The sequence below is a fragment of the Lontra canadensis genome, unplaced genomic scaffold (assembly GCF_010015895.1).
Source record: "Lontra canadensis isolate GAN:19392208 unplaced genomic scaffold, GSC_riverotter_1.0 scaffold28, whole genome shotgun sequence".
Classification (NCBI taxonomy): Eukaryota; Metazoa; Chordata; class Mammalia; order Carnivora; family Mustelidae; genus Lontra; species Lontra canadensis.
In genome coordinates, this window is record NW_022631022.1 from 12,330,454 (window position 1) to 12,347,361 (window position 16,908).

At 36.6% G+C, this 16,908-nt stretch overlaps 1 protein-coding gene across 5 annotated transcripts in view; it reads left to right on the forward strand.

Moving 5' to 3' along the window:
• The window catches only part of NEDD4 (NEDD4 E3 ubiquitin protein ligase), a 128,222-nt gene that overhangs the window by 59,104 nt on the left and 52,210 nt on the right, over positions 1-16,908 (forward strand). Inside the window, exons 1-2 of one of the 5 annotated variants that reach the window (XM_032864893.1) lie at positions 4,228-4,237; positions 4,985-4,992. The exons of the other annotated variants lie outside the window; for them this stretch is intronic. Of the exons in view, the coding sequence (XP_032720784.1) occupies positions 4,234-4,237; positions 4,985-4,992 (12 nt within the window). The 5' untranslated portion in view covers positions 4,228-4,233. Of the gene's footprint in view, positions 1-4,227; positions 4,238-4,984; positions 4,993-16,908 lie in introns of those variants that run through there. 5 annotated transcript variants of the gene reach the window in all.

Consider the following 16,908-nt stretch of genomic DNA (forward strand, 5'->3'; position numbering starts at 1 on the left):
GTAATGACATTTGACATGAAAGTAGGTAGTTGATGTTTTAACATTGTCCGTAATATTTTGTCAGCTCAGTCAAGAAATAGTTTTTATCTAGTTATAAAAATGACTCTTCAGTTTTCTAAACTCTGTGGACAGTTTACTCAGTTGTTACTTTATTTTCTCCTATCTATTGTTCTCTAAATCACCTATGTTGTTAGGATGCTCAGAGATTTTCTTATCCTATTATTTAAAGTACCTCAGCATTGTGCACAAGTTTGTACATGTCTTCCATTCTTCACATAGATGCACATTTTTATCCAAAAGTTTGGCTTTCCATTTTTTCTTTATGTTACAGACTTTTTCTTCATTTCCTGTTGCTTCATCCTGGGTTGGTAAATTGTTTAAGCCTGGTGTGGTAGAACTTTAAAAAACCCTTTCTCAATTATTTCAAAAGCCTTTAACACTAATCTCAAGATGACACATTTTAATTCTTAGTTGTTCTTCTAAAATAACTGTTTTAAATATGTATTTGTTTTAGTGTTCCATTATTTTCACAGTTCTGTTAACTTTAGCAGACTATTTAGAGACATTTGGTTAAATTTATTTTAAACAACACTTAATCTTTCCTATAAAAACTAATATAGTTTATAAATATTGACTCTAAAACTGTGATGCAACAATGCGAATGACCCATTTTAGAAATTTGGTAAGAGAGGTACACTTGTGAATGCATATCTCTTAGAACTAAGGAACTAGAATATTTTTTTAATTTTTTTTTAAAGATTTTACTTATTTATTTATTTGACAGAGAGAAAGAGATCACAAGTAGACAGAGAGACAGGGGGAAGCAGGCTCCCTGCTGAGCAGAGAGCCCGATGTGGGGCTCGATCCCAGGACCCTGAGATCATGACCTGAGCCGAAGGCAGAGGCTTTAACCCACTGAGCCACTCAGGCACCCCCTAGAGGAACCAGAATATTAATTTCAGAGTGGTTCAGGGAGCTGAGATATTTGCTTCAGAAACACTTCTGATTTCTCTGTAGATATGATTTCTTTAATTCATTCATCTGGCACACATTTGAGTGCCTATTGTTTGCCAGACACTGACCCAAGCCCTGGGAACGAAAGACAATAAAATACGGTCTCCTTGGGGGAACTCCCACGCTAGTAATAGAGATTTGCTGGTAAACAAACAGAAATTCAGTGTAACGGGTGATGTGCTAAAATAGAGGTGTGTATGAGAAGGTGAGAAAGATGCAAGAGTATTCATCTGGAGGAGAGGACCTGGTTGACAGAGGGAGACTTCATGGGGGTGGTGACATTTGAGCTGAGTCTCGGTAGGTGAGTTGGAGTCCACCAGGCAGAGAAAGCAAAGAAGGTGTTCTGGAGTAGAAATTCTCAATTTCGGCACTGTTGACATTTGGGTTGGATACTTTTTCTTGTGGGAGTGCTGTCTGGTGCCTTAGGACGTCCAGCAGCATCTCTGGCCTCCATTTCTTAGATGCCTGTAACACCCCTCTCTTCTAGTTGTGACAATCAGAAAACGTCTCCAAATGTTGCCAAAGGTTCCCTAGGGGCAAAATTGATTCCTGTTGAGAATCATTGCTCCAGGCAGACGCAGCAGCATGTGCAAGGCTAGCTGTGTGAAAGGGGATGTCATGAACTAAGAGAGAGGATCCAGGAGAAGGGCAGATTGAGAGGACATTGGAGAAATCATGCGGTATTAGGTTCATGTATTGAGAGGGTGGCCCTGGGTGCTGGTGGAGATACAAGATCAGGGCTCCGGAGAGAAGCAAGGGCTGGAAATGTAGCTCAGGAGTTACAAGTATAGTCAGGGCCTTAGCTAAGGATGACCCAAAAAGCATAAAAGTGAGATGGGAGGGGGTAGTAAATCAGAATTCTGGGGACCACAGACTATGGGGGACAGCAGAAGAAGAGATGATCAGGAGACTAAGAAGAGCCACTGGAGAGGCAGAGAGGCCAGGAGAGCAGGGAAGCCCAGAAGTCAAGGGAAGGGACAATTCAAGGAGGGCAGCATGCAGGACCACAGAACCCATGTGTCTGTGGCGGTTAGGAGGTCCGTGGTGACTTCAGCAAGAGTGTGATCAGGGGTAGAGCGTGAAAGCCGGGCTGAAGAGAGCATGAAGCAGGTGAGGAAGAGAAATATCAGTGTTATAAAACAGGCATGAGTCAGCGTGGGCACGATATATACTGAATGGTTGGTATACAGAAGACATGGTGTTGGGTGGATATAAATGCACAAATTCTCCGTCCATGAGAATATTGCAACCTAGTCTCTAGGGGAAGACGGGTCTTCTAGTTCTCCATTCTTTTGCCTTTGAACTATGGTATAAGCAAGTATGAGCAGTGAAACCATCTGAAATTAAAGAAACAACATGTTAGGAGTGCAAACTTGACGCTGCCTGAGTAGTCACAACACACTTGGAACAGTGTCATTCTTAACTTTCTCCTTCTCTCTCCACCACCAAAAAGGGGATGAAACAAAAACAGAGCCTCCCCATAGGAAGCAAGTCAGGGTTAAAAGGACGGTGGCTACAAACTTCTCAGAAAATAGACGTCTCTGTCTTTCTGTCGTGGGCTTCTTCCGGGATATGGAGCCCACCGTGTACTAGCCGTTGTGAGGCCTCCCCCTTCCAGACCCACTGTCCCTTTGCATTTGGGTGACCGTGAACAAGATAGACCAGGAGAAGTCAGGACCAGGAGGCTGTTCGGGCAGAAGGGGCTGGGCACAGTCCCTGCGTGGGGCTAGTCTGTGTGTTGAGGTCAGCAGGGTGGTTAGCAGGCGTGAATGAGTGCTAAGAAAGGGAACCAGTGATCTTGTCAACATGTCCAGGAAATACCTGAAGTATTGCTCAAGTGTGTGGTTCTGTATTCTTTGTTTGCCCTGTGTGAGACTGGAAGACTATAGTCAGATGAAGACAGACACTTAGCAATGAAAGAAAGCATTTCAAGACAAGAGATGAGCCAATCTGTCCAGACATGGGAGCAGTTGTTGAAAAGCAATTTTATGAACCCTGAGATTTCACAAAGCTTCTTAGATAGAACTAGAGCAGATCTGAGAACTTGAAAGGGCAAGTGGGTAGCTTGTTTTTGTACCTTGCTGTTCAATTCTTGGGCTAGTAACACAAAGATCATCTTGACCAAGAGAATCCATGATCTTTCTAGTTAGGATCTAGATATCTGTGGGGATGGGAAGTAGGGGGATCATCAGGCTTTCTCTTGATTCAGATGTGTTACAAAACCACCACACTGTGAAACATTGTGTGATATGCCTTAATAGAAAAAAATATTACCAAAAAAAAAAAAAGAAATTTACATCAAGGATATTGGTGGTACAATAGACAATCTCTTTAAATTCAGTTGTTTGTTAAATACAGAAACATTCTGGGTGCCTGGGTGGCTCAGTGGGTTAAAGCCTCTGCCTTTGGCTCAGGTCATGAACCCAGGGTCCTGGGATCGAGCCCTGCATTGGGCTCTCTGCTTGGCAGCAAGCCTGCTTCCCTTCCTCTCTCTCTGCCTGCCTCTCTGTTTACTTGTGATCTCTGTCTGTCAAATAAGTAATAAATAAAAATCTAAAAGAAAATTAAAAAAATAATAAATACAGAAACGTTCTTTACCAATTTTTTTGTCTTTTGTCCCCCTTACAAAAGCTGAGTGTGTGACATTTTATGATATAGCTAAAATAATATTATCCAGGACCACTTCCTTTTTCCCCCTTTTTCTCTCAAATTTTTGTTGGCAAGCTGCCATCTACTGTTTTGAAGATTGCAACTGGAAAATTCCTTAAGTTGTCAATTGGACCAGTAATTCTCAAGTTTTCATGCCCATGCACATCTCCTGGAGATCTTATTAAAAGGCAGATTATGGGGGCGCCTGGGTGGCTCAGTGGGTTAAAGCCTCTGCCTTTAGCTCAGGTCATGATCTCAGGATCCTGGGATGGAGCCCCACATCAGGCTCTCTGCTCAGCAGGGAGCCTGCTTCCTGCCCTGCCCCCAACTCTGCCTGCTTCTCTGCCTGTTTGTGATCTCTCTCTCTCTCTCTCTCTCTGTGAAATAAATAAATAAAATCTTTTTTTTTTTTTTTTTTTTAAAAAGGCAGATTCTGGTTCTGTAGGTCTGGGATGTCTGAGAGTTCCATATTTTTAACAAGCTCTGAAGTTGTATCAATGCTGCTAATTTCTCAGACACACTTTGAGAAGACCGTTCTTTTATGAGAACAATTTATAGTTGAAGTATCTGATGAGTCTTTCTCCCATTTTTACATACAGCAGAGCTACAGGTATACTGTAGCCAGGGCCAAAATAATTTGCAATGAATTTTAAGTCTACTTAGGCATTAGACTCATTATTGATTGAGACCATGTAATATAGAAGAGGTTGTTTGGACCAAGAAACATTCAAGGGCAAGGTTGCCTACCTGTTTTATAAAAGAACTTTAATATGACTCTTGCAGAATTCTATTAAATTTTCCAGGATTACATTTTAGTTTCATTTAAGAATTTAAAAATATTAGTCTATAACATTTGTGGTTCTACTTAAGGGAAGCTCTTAAATTTATAAAAAAAATTCTTGTCTATGTTGTTTTTAAAACTGTTGCCTACATTAGTTTTTTTCCCCCTCTCAGCATGAGATTTGAAAAATTCACAATTGAAATATTATATGTTTCTTAAATATTTTGGCTTTTTCAAGTGATATCTTCTATCTCCTTCTTTAAGAATATTTTGAATCTTTTCTATATACTTTCCTATAGCAGCATCAATTAGGGTACTACCAAGAATTTTTAAATCTTACACTGGTTTGTGTAACGAATTGAAAAACCATATATAATCAGTGCTTACTTATGAACTATCCTTTTGATGGTTCTGTAAGGAGAAAATTTAGAAATTCATTATGTACAACTTTGTTATGCTTCTTAAAAGTATTTATTACTTCTCAAATATAAAGCAGGACATGAAAACTTAGGACCTGTCCTCCCATTGGAGCACTTTAAGAAATCTTGGTAACTGGTTTTTGTAGACTTTGTAGCCACTTGTGGCTTAGCCTAATTTCAGGGAGCCTAATAAGATATTAAACATTTCAGGTAAGAAGTGGGGAAACAGAAGCATAGCAAAAAAATAGTTAAAGATGGGGAGATAGAAATAGATAGGCAAGCAAGCAGACAAGCAAATGTAAATTTTCTAGACTTAATCAGAGGATTCTAGAGAAAAAAATTAAGCAAATGGGTAAACTTTTCTGGGTTCTACTTTACTGGGATGTAAGTCCCTGGATCAGGGACCTTTTGTCTTACTCATTGCTGTATTCCCAGTACCTAGAACAGTGCCTTGCTCAAAACAGACACTCAATAAATATTTACTAAATTAATAACCAAAACAAAGGGACCCTTTAGAATGGTAGAGATGACTGTAGAATCCTGATAAATGAGGGTGACCAGACAGCCTTGCTCAAACAGATAACCAAACTAGGATATTTAAGGCATGACTGTAATGATGAGTGGGAGCTACTTGCCACTTCAGCCTTTGCATGAAAGAGCAGCACTCTTAAATGAATACCTTGTCCCTGGGGTGGATGCCAGTGGAATATTATGATCGTGACTCAAGGATTAGTTTCCACAGTGGAGTCTGATTCATAGCCTACATATTCCACTAACTGGTACCATAGAACTATGTGTCTGGATAGAGGCTCAGATTAAGTTTTCTGAAAAGAAGATTGAATGGGCTAAAACTTTAAAGGGTATTTAAACAAAGGCCATTTGACCAGCTTTAAATTTATCATTGTTTAATAGAGTGACTTCATTCCAAACGATGTTAGAACTGGATTCTCAGAGTTGTTCCTGGAGTTTAGAGTAACTGTTTTAGCCAAGAATGACCTTTACCTTTTGTATCAAGGCTGAAAGACAGAACCTTCTTAAAGAGTCATAGAGCTTAATGGAAACCAAAATCATCTTGAAAGCAAATGAGTTTAACTAGTATTTATCAGAAATAGAATATGTGCCTGCCATGAGTAGCAAATATTATTCCTGGCTTTGAAGAGTTTACAGTTTAGGTGAGAAGACAGCAGAATTTGTTAAAAAAAAAAAATACAACTAGAGGACAATATAGTATAGCATATAATAATGTCCATATACCTACTTTAGGTAGGTGAGCACCTAAACTCTGAGATACATGATTACCTATCTAATTTTTAACAAATTTAAATTTTTATCAAGATAAAATGTGCCTGTTTTAAAAATAAGGTGTTATTTCTTTGAAAATGCCCTTTCTACCCTTTTCTCTTGTTCTTTCTTCCTAGAATTCCAGAGAGCCAAAGTTTACATCTCTTGGATTGCTCCTATAATTTACTTTTCTCTCCCATTTTCTAGTGTGTTTTTGTTGTTGTTGTTGTTGTTGTTGTTGTTTGTTTGTTTGTTTTTGCCTCCAATTCTTCCAATTTTTTCTGGAAGATTTCCCCCCAAGTTTCCACTTCTCTTTAATTTTAAAATTTTGGTTATTTAAATTTCTAAAGTTCTATCTTGTTTTCTGGTGATTCCTATTCTTATTCTAGTTTCATAAATATAATCTCTTATTTCTTTGAAAATATTTTTCTTCAGCTTTGGTTTTTGTTTTTTTTGTTTGTTTGTTTCTGTTTTTTTGTTTGTTTGTTTGTTTTTTAAGGGTTGTTATGAATCCTGCATTGTCAATGGTTCTTATGGGTCATTTTGCTTATTGTTTTTTGTTTCTCTTTGTTATTGGACATTTTCCTTCAGGTGTCTGGTGAACCTTGGCTGTCTCTTCATATTTGAGAATGAGTCACTACTAAGTGATCTGGAGACTTTGTAATTGGGTGGGGCTTTTTAAACTGGTAGGCTTCATTGCTGAGGGACTTCTGACTGTTAGTATCTCGACGTTTTTTTTCTCAGAGTTGTTTGTTTCCTCCACAGAAGAAGATTCCATGATTGCCAAGTTATGGTCCCTTTTTTTTTTTTTTAAACATAGGCTCCAACACAGGGCTTGAACTCATGACCCTGAGATCAAGACCTGAGCTGAGATCAAGAGTTGGATGCATAATCAACCGAGCCACCCAGGCGCCCCACCCAGTTATGTTCCCTAGCCGTGGTTAGTGATAAACTATGGATGAAAGTGATTTCTTTAGATTCTGAAGCTGAGTTAGTTCAGTTTGGTAAATACCTTAAGAGTGGTATTTACTTACCAAATCCTTAAGGTACTGTTAGTACCTTAATTAATTTACATTAGGTGAGGTACCTGATTTTCATACCTGTTGTCTGAATATACATTGTGTGTATTCTAGAAGTGAAGATACTCTTAGAAAGACTAAATTAAGCATTCTTTGTAATAGAATATGTGATTTCCTTAATGTATTTCCTAACCTTTTACATTCTTGGCAATCCATTTAAATGTAATACCCATGATTATCACCCTGTGGAAGAGAATAGACTATTAAAAATATGTTTGAGGACAAGAAGAAAGAGGTAATGGTCATGGCCTCCTAGTGGAATGTGATATTGGATGCTTGCTGTCACTTGAACTTGAAACTTTAATTATGATTTTTTAAACTTTTTAATTTTTTATATTTTAAAAAATATTTAAATTTTTAAAATATTAAAAATAAAAATATTAAAATTTAAAAAATAAAACATTTTTTAAATTATGTTTTTTTTTAAACTAAGAAACCTGATAGATTCTTTTTAACCCTATATCTGTGAGTCCAGGTCCTTTCTTATTGCCATTGTTGAGTGAAAATTAAGTGTGGGGATTATTATTTAAACTATTACTGGAGAACCAGTTTATCTTTCAAATATTTCTTTTTCTGTTCTTTTGATTTGTGACCCAACATTTTTATTTACTTTGTTCTTTCTGATTAATTTAATTTTATTTATTTTTAAAGATTTTATTTTTAAATAATCTCTACACCCTGCATGAGTCTCAAACTTACAACCCCAAGATCAAGAGTCACATGGTGCACCAAATGAGTCAGCCAGGTACCCCCTGAATAATTTTATTGTTCAAATAACACATACTATATATTTCTACCTCCTTTAACACAGTTTATGAATTTCATTATGTTCTTTTTCTTCAGTAATTGTTATAAACTACCTACCTTTTGTTCAGTTACATGTTAACTTTCATTATGGAAAATTTCAAACACACTGTGTACCCCCAGTAAACTCCCAATTTCAGCTGTTACCAACATGTTGCCAGTCATGTCATCCATCTTTCCCCTCCCTTTTTTCTCCTGGATTTTCTTTCTTTTTTCTTTTTTTTTTAGTAAATCCCATACATCATATAATTTTACCATAAATACTTCAGAATTCATCTGTAATGGATTAGGGACCTTTTAAATATATAAAAACTACAGTACAGTTTCACACTTAACAAAATTAACACTAGTTCTAAACTGTTTTGACTGGAACTCTACCTAGGTCATCAAGGTCATTTTAGTAATGGCATAGCTCAAGATGGTTACCTCTCCTTTAACTTGTGTCTGCCTAACCCTTCATCTCCTTTATGATGTTTATTTCACTTTGGGGCTGAGCATGTCAATTATTTACCATGGAATTTTCTGTTTCTTTAACCAGATAATTTTTGATAATATATTTGTTACCAATAAAATTGAGGCTTTCACTTTGGAATCTAAAACTAAAAGGTTATAGTTAGGACTGGAATTTATCACCTAAACTACTCCTTACCTCAATTTTAAATCACTGCAAATCTGCATTTAGGGTTTAAACATCTAGGATACCCGCATTCTTCATCCCTGGGTAGAATGAAAATGTACAGTATGATGAATTAGCTATATTAATTCCTCTCAATCCTCTTATGCTTCTCTGAGTCTTAATTTCATGTTTATGAAGTATGAAATTTATGAAACTTGGCAGAGTTGCTTGAGGACTGAAAATTTCATGTCTGTTTGGCAGATAAATGGTGCTCAGTAAAAAGCAGCCATTATCTACCTTATAATTTGTGGTGAGACTATGTGAAGGTACATTGTAAACTGAAATGTACCACATTGTATAACATAATAATTGTTATTTTATATGTGTATAAAGTGAATCATATATACATTTAAGAATCCAGGTTAATAATTAGGTAATAGAAAATGCATGAAAAGACCATATTTAAAAAACACTGTTAAAACAACAACAACAAAAACACTGTTGGGGGCACCTGGGTGGTGCAAGCAGTTAAGCATCCGACTCTTGGTTTTGGCTCAGGTCCTGATCTCAGGGTCCTGTGTTGAGCCACATGTTGGGCTCCACGCTCAGCACAGTCTGCTTCTCCTTCTCCCTCTGCCCCTCCCTCCTGCTCTCTCTCTCTAACATAAATAATTAAAATCTTAAAAAAATAATAAAAATGTAAAAAGCACAGTTGACCCTTGAACAATACAGGGGTTAAGGGTGCCACTCCACCCAGTCAGTCACCATGCAGTTGAAAATCTGCATATAACTTTTGATTCCCCCAAAACTTAACCAATTATAATCTACTGTTGACTGGAAGTCTTGCTGATTGACAGCTAATTAACACATATTTTATATGTTATGTGTATTATATACTATATTCTTATAATAAAGTAAGCCAGAGAAAAGTTGTTATTGAGAAAATCAGAAGGAAGAGAAAATACATTTATAGTATTGTACTGTATTTATAAAAAATATTCACATTTAAGTGGACCTGTGTAGTTCAAACCTGTGTTATTCAAAGGTCAACTATAACACAAAAATACAAACTAGAAATCTGGGGAAGCACTTCTTCATAAGACTCGATCAAAGATCAAGATACATTTTTAAAGGAATACGGTTTTTCCAAAGCCTTATTATGAACTAAAACACAACTCTTTTTTCTTAGACTCAATTTTGATATGCATATTCTTGGGGGAAAACTACATCAATACTAGATGTACAAAAGAAATACAGAAATAAATAAGAATTATACAGCAAATTCATGGCAGGAGATAATTAGCAGCTAGACAGTCCAATTTGTTGGCCACAAAGCTACTCTTAATGCACAACTTATAGTTTTAAAGAAGCTGATCCTATCACTTTTTTTTTTTAAGATTTTATTTATTTATTTGACAGACAGAGATCACAAGTAGGCAGAGAAGCAGGCAGAGAGAGAGAGGAAGGGAAGCAGGCTCCCTGCTGAGCAGAGAGCCTGATGCGGGGCTCTATCCCAGGACCCTGAGACCATGACCTGAGCCGAATGCAGAGGCTTAACCCACTGAGCCACCCAGGCGTCCCTCACTTTTTTTTTTTTTTTAATGCCTCATTGAAAACAGTGATTTGGACACTATTTTAGTGACTTTATGTCATTGATAGAGTCAGATTCTAGCCGTAGATGATAGATTCTTTCTTTTCAGTTTGTAAACTCAAGAATTCCAAATTGTCTCAGTTGGTGTTGTTTTTATTTAATGCACCTTATTTTTTAGAGCAATTTTAGATTCAGAGCATAGTGAGCAGAAGGCCCAGGATTTTCTGTATCCTCCTACTCTGAAACATGTAGCCTTCCCCATTACCAACAGCCTGGGCCAGAGTGGTACATTTGTTACAATTCATGAACCTGCACTGACACATTGTTACGATCCAGAGTCCAGAGTTGAATTTAGTGTTCACTCTTGGTGTTGTACATGCTGTGGGTTTGGACAAATTTATAATGGCATGTATCTATGCACTATTGTAGTACAATACAGAGTATTTTCACTACTTTGCCTCTTCATCTCTCCATCCTCTAATCCCTGGCATCCAGTGATCTTTCTACTGCTTTTATAGTTTTGCCATTTCCAAAATGTCACATAGTTGAAATCATACTGTAGGTAGTCTTTTCAAATTGGTTTCTTCCACTTAGTAATATTCATTTAATTTCCTTCCATGTCTTTTCATGACTTGATAGCTTTTTTTTCCTTTTTCTTTTAGTACTGAATAACCGTCCATTGTCTGAATGTACCTTAGTTTATTTACACACTCACTAATGGAAGGACATCTTGTTTGCTTCCAAGTTTTAGCAGTTGTGAGCAAAGCTGCTGTGAATGTCTGTGTGCAGGTTTTTATGTAGAGTTAAGTTCTCAGCTCTTTTGGGTAGATACCAAGTAGTGTAATTGCTGAATCATATGATAAGAGTAAGTTTAGTTTTTAAAGAAACTGCCAGCTGATGTTCTGAAGTGGCTGTACTATTTTGCAGGCCCACAGTCAGGGTATAAGAGTTCCTGTTGTTCCACATCTTTACCAGTGTTTGGTGTTGCTAGTGTTCTACGTTTTGGCCATTCTAAACATGTGTGTGATGGTATCTCATTATTTTTAAAATTTGCATTTCAAAGCATATGATGTGGCACATCTTTTCATATGCTTATATGCCATCTCCATCTTCTTTGGTGAGGTGTCTGTTGAGGTCTTTGGCCCGTTTTTAAGTCAGGTGTGTTTTCTTATTGTCAGTTTATAAGCCTTCTTTATATATTTTGGATAATAGTCCTTCACCAGATATGTCTTTTTCAGATATTTTCTCCCAGTCTGTAACTTGTGTTTTCATTCTCATGACAGTGTCTTTGGCAAAGTAGCAGTTTTTAATTTTAATGAAATCCAACTTATCAATAATTTCTTTCATGGAACATCTCTTTGGTATTGTATTTTTTTTATTTTATTTATTTATTGGACAGAGAGAGAGAGATCACAAGTAGGCAGAGCAGCAGGCAGAAAGAGAGGGGGAAGCAGGCTCCCCGCTGAGCAGAGAGCCTGATTCGGGGCTCTATCCCAGGATCCTGAGATCATGACCTGAGCCAAAGGCAGAGGTTTAACCCACTGAGCCACCCAGGTGCCCCTGGTATTGTATTTTAAAAGTCATTGCCAAACCCAAAGTCATCTAGGTCTGTGACTCATTTTGAGTTAATTTTAACAGAGGTTGTAAGGTCTGTGTCTAGGTTCTTTTTTTTAAAGATTTATTTATTTATTTATTTATTTATTTATTTATTTATTTGACAGACAGAGATCATAAGTAGACAGAAAGGCAGAGAGAGCGGAGGAAGTAGGCTCCCTGTTGAGCAGAGAGCCCGATGTGGGGCTCTATCCCAGGACCCTGGGATCATGACCTGAGCTGCAGGCAGAGGTTTAACCCACTGAGCCACCTAGGTCCCCCCCTTGCCTTTTTTTTTTAAATGTGAATAGCCCATCATCCCAGCATCATTTGCTGAAGAGACTTTCTTTTCTCCATTGTATTGTCTTTGTTTCTTTATTTAAGGTCAGTTGACTTAAATGGGGGATGGGGTAGCTAGGTGATGGGCATTAAGGAAAGCACTTGATGTAATGAGCACAGGGTGTTATATGCACCTGATGAATCACTGAATTCTACCTCTGAAACTAATAATACACTATATGCTAATTAAATTGAATTTAAATAAATTAACAAAAAAGATCAGTTGACTATGTGGGTCTGTTTCTGGGCTCTCTGTCCTGTTTCATTGAACTCTTTGTCTGTTCTTTCACCGTTACCACACTGTCTGGATTATCAGTTAAATAGTGAGGTGGTGTCATTCCTTAAATTTTGTTCTTGTTCTTCACTATTTTATTGACTGTTCTTTTGCCTCTCCAATAAATTTTAGAATCAATTTTTGAAATTCACAAAATAACTTGCTAGGATTTTGATTAGGATTGCATTAAATCATAAATCAAGTTGGAAAGAACAAACATCTTGAAAATATTGAGTCTTCCTATCTGTGAACATGAACTGTCTCTTCATCTTTTTAGTTTTTCTTCAAATTCATGCATCAGTCTTATAGATCTTGTATTTTGTTAGGTTTATATATAACTATTTCTGTTTGGGGAATGCTAATGTAAATGATACTGTGGCTTTAATTTCAAGTTCTACTTGCTAATTGCTAGTATATGGGAAAGGAATTGACTTTTCTATGTCAATATTGTGACCTTGTGACTTTGTGAAAATTGCTCATTAGCTGCAGAAGTTTTTTGGTCAAATTTTTTGGATTTCCTATAAAACAATAATATCATTTGCAAAGACAGTGTGATTTCTTCTTTCTCAATCTGTATATTTTTTATTTCCTTTTCTTCTTCTTCTTATTATTATTGGTATAACCAGGACTTTCACTACAATGCTGAAAGGAGTGGTGAGAGGGGGCATCCTTGCCTTGTTCCTGATCTTAATAAGAAAGCTTCTAGTTTTTCACCACTTAGTATAATGTCAGATGCAGGTTTTTTGTAGCTATTCCTTATCCAACTGAGGAAGTTCCCCTCTATTCATAGTTTACTGAGCACTTTTATCGTGGATTGTTATTGGGTCTTGTAAAATGGTTTTTCTGCACCTATTGATATAATCTTGTGATTTTTTTCTTCTTCTTCTGCCTGTTGATGTGATGTATCATGATAACTGATTTTCAAACATTGAAATAATTTTCTACCTGGTCTAAATCCTATTTGGTTATGTTTGTATTTTTCTTCTTATACATCGTTGGATTCAATTTGCTAATGTTTTGTTGAAGATTTTTGTATCAATGTTCATGAGAGATAATGGTCTATTGTTTTCCTTTCTTGTAATGTCTTTGTCTAGTTTTGGTTTTAGGGTAATTCTACCTCCATGGAATGAATTAGGAAGTATCCCCTCTGCTTTTGTCTTCTGAAAGAGTTTATAGAGTATTGGTATAATTTCTTCCCTAAGTGTTTGGTAGAATTCACCAGTGAGCACATCTGGGCCTGGTGCTTTCTGTTTTGGAGCATTATTAATTATCAATTCAATTTCTTTTATAGATATAGGCCTATTCAGAGAGTCTGTTAGTAGTCGTTTTAAGATATCACAGTTTGCATTAATAGCACAATTTTGATTTAAGTTAATTTTCATATTTTATAATATTTGTAACAAATATCTTTATGAAAATCACATTATAACTTGGTTTTTATTTTATTTTGATCTTTAGGAATCAAATGATCTTCTATTATCTCTTTATTTTTTTAATGTCATTAACAAAAGATTACATTTACAAAAGATATCCCAGTGTGCCCATATATTTTTATATTCAAATGGTTGGTTGGCAGTTATCAATAGGCTAAAAGCAAAGTAACTCAGCTATTATAATTTCATATTTATATAGTTTCTGTCTTTGGGATATTCATAAAAATTCAAGTTTATATAATTCATATAAATAATTGTATGCATCTGGTGGGGTTTAAAAGATATCCTTCTTACAGTTATCCTTCCCTTTACTGAAAGAAAGTATGTATTTGGCTCTTGGGATTTTTTTTTTAACCTGCTAAAATTATTTTGGATATTATCCTGAATTAGCATTTAAAAAATTTATAGGACAGGTGGTTAAACTGTCGAAATATATTATACTGATAGAAGCCCATCAAATCTGCATACTCAATACAGGTAACGTAAGTTTTCCCAAGATTCACCAGACTACAGGCACTAATGGAGACAAAATGATGGTTATAACCCAAGTTTCACTGATTTAGCCCTTCTCGTCTGTCCACAAAAGATCCCAGGCAACTGTAAAGTACTCTTCTCTATTTCTGGGGTTCCGAAGAGATGGCTACCATGCAGTCTTGAACAAATCCAGTTCAGCTGAACACTGCTATTGCTAGCTTTGTATGTACAGGCATTATCACTTTGGGGTACCACTGTGTCCCACTGGGCTCCTTCTTTTCTTAATGTGACTTATTTCCCAAAAGCATATTTACAAAGTTTAACTCAACCTTTCCTTAGGTATGATAAACAAAACTGATTTTTTTAAAAAATGTAGGCATGATTCCAAACACAGTATGGTGAGCAGTAGTTAGTCAGCTTTGGGGACATGTCTGAATTGCTGGGGAAGAACTAAAAGTAAAAGCTTAAAGCCAGAGAGTGTTGTTTTACTGAAAAATTTGCTAGAACTCCATAGTCCAATACAGTGGCCATTAACCACCTGTGGCTATGGAGATTGAAATTCATTGAAATGAAATCAAATTTTAAAAATTCTGAACCTTATCTGTAGTAGACATACTTCAAGTGCTCAGTGGCTGCAAGTAGCTACTGGCTACTGCATTGAACAGCACAGATACACAATATTTCCATTATTGCACAAAGTTCCATTGGACAGGGTTTCTCTAGAGCATTACATTCTGAGCCTCAAGCCATTGATACCCCTGTAACTTTGACGGTGCTCCAGTCTATTGAGGCAGGCACCTAAAGCTATACTTCTTGGTAGCTGTGATGGCAGAAGGAATGGAACCACATCTCAGTGACCTTATTTTTCTCCACTGGTACCTGCTGTTTAAGTGAGGAAATTTTGGTTTTAAAGGAATCCATTGAGTTTTTATTTTCTTAAACAACAGTGACCCACATCCTTCCCCTTGGTCCTCTGTTTTCATTGATACATTATATTCTTCAATAAAAATTGTATGAATTTTCAACCCTCGTTGGGGGGGACTTCAAAAACTGTTTATGGATCAGCTAAATTTACACTTGATCAAATGATCAGGTAATCAAATCATAAGAATAATGAATTTCTATTTCTGAATTTTTTTCTAAAAACTTAAAAGAGATTATTTCAAAAGGTAGAAGTTGTTAGAGAAATCATTTCTTTCTACCAGTACATAAGTAGTCTTCTACCAAAGTTTACAAAAAATGAAGAAGAACAAGGAGGGAGGGGCACCTGAGTGGCTCAGTTGGTAAGGGTCTGCTTTTGGCTCAGGTCATGATTCCAGGGTCCTGGGATTGAGCCCTGCTTCGGGCTCCCAGCTCGGCAGGAAGCCTGCTTCTCCCTCTCCCTCTCCCCTTGCTTTTGTTCCCTCCCTCGCTGTGTCTCTGTCAAATAAATAAAATCTTTAAAAAAAAAAAAAAATAGAACAAGGAGGAGGAGGAGGACAAGAAACATTGGGAATCATTTGATAATAAATTATTTTCTTTGTTGTTTAGAGATATTCTTGGGTCAGTCCTTTCAGGTCCTTTCTTAATATATTCATTTTGCTGACAATAAATCTTTGAAAGTATTTGCCAATCACTGTGCCTTGCTTCTGCTTAATATTATTTGTTGATTAGGAAAAATACTGCTGAAACTGCAGCAAGCTGATTTTTTAAAGAATTTTTTTACTGTGAAATATAAAAGAATAGAAGACATCATCCCAACTTTTGATGGGCCAGTCTATGTGAGGAAGACAGGAGAATATGTAAAATGGTTTTAAATTAAGGATCAGAGAGTTGAAATGATTGTAGCCTCAAGGCTGCTTGCCTTGAGAGTTTGCAAGAGGTTCACATCATTCAAGTAGTCAGAAAACTTTGATAAATACTGAATTGTCACAGGTGTTCTCCAGACCCACTAATGCTAGCTGCTGTTTAATACACTGAAGAAACATACGTAGATTTCAGATTCAGTTACCTTTAAAGGTGACTAATCTGGAGCAATTGACCAATGAGCAAAATAAAAGACTTCCTGCTATGAGCCAGACAGTGGCAAGCCTAGCACAATGAGGCAAAGCTTAGGGATTATTTTTAATCTTCCCTTTAAACATTTTTAAACATTCATAGGTTATATTTAAACTATTAAATGGGGTAATTTCATCTGAATCCAAGTGTGGATTCCATCTCATGGATGTATTTTTTTAACTTGGCTATAGTATTAATAGGAAATTAGGGTTATAATCTCATGGAACTTGAATTATAGATTCGTGCAAAATGTTTTATCTGTCAAGATTTATTAACTGTGTGCAGATTGCAAGTGGTGGATTCCATAGGCCAAGGGTGGGTGAGGGAATGGCTCATGGTCTCTAAAAGGCAGAAAAGGTCAGGAGCAGATGGGGAAGGCTAGAGACAGTGTAGGGAAGAGGTCATACTACCATTTCCTAAGGAAAACAGCCCCTTAAAACTCAAAGAAAACTGGCTGAAAACCTTTTTCTGAGGCTGGAAATCCAGTAAATGATCCGGGAACATAGCCATAGTCAAAGCAGTGA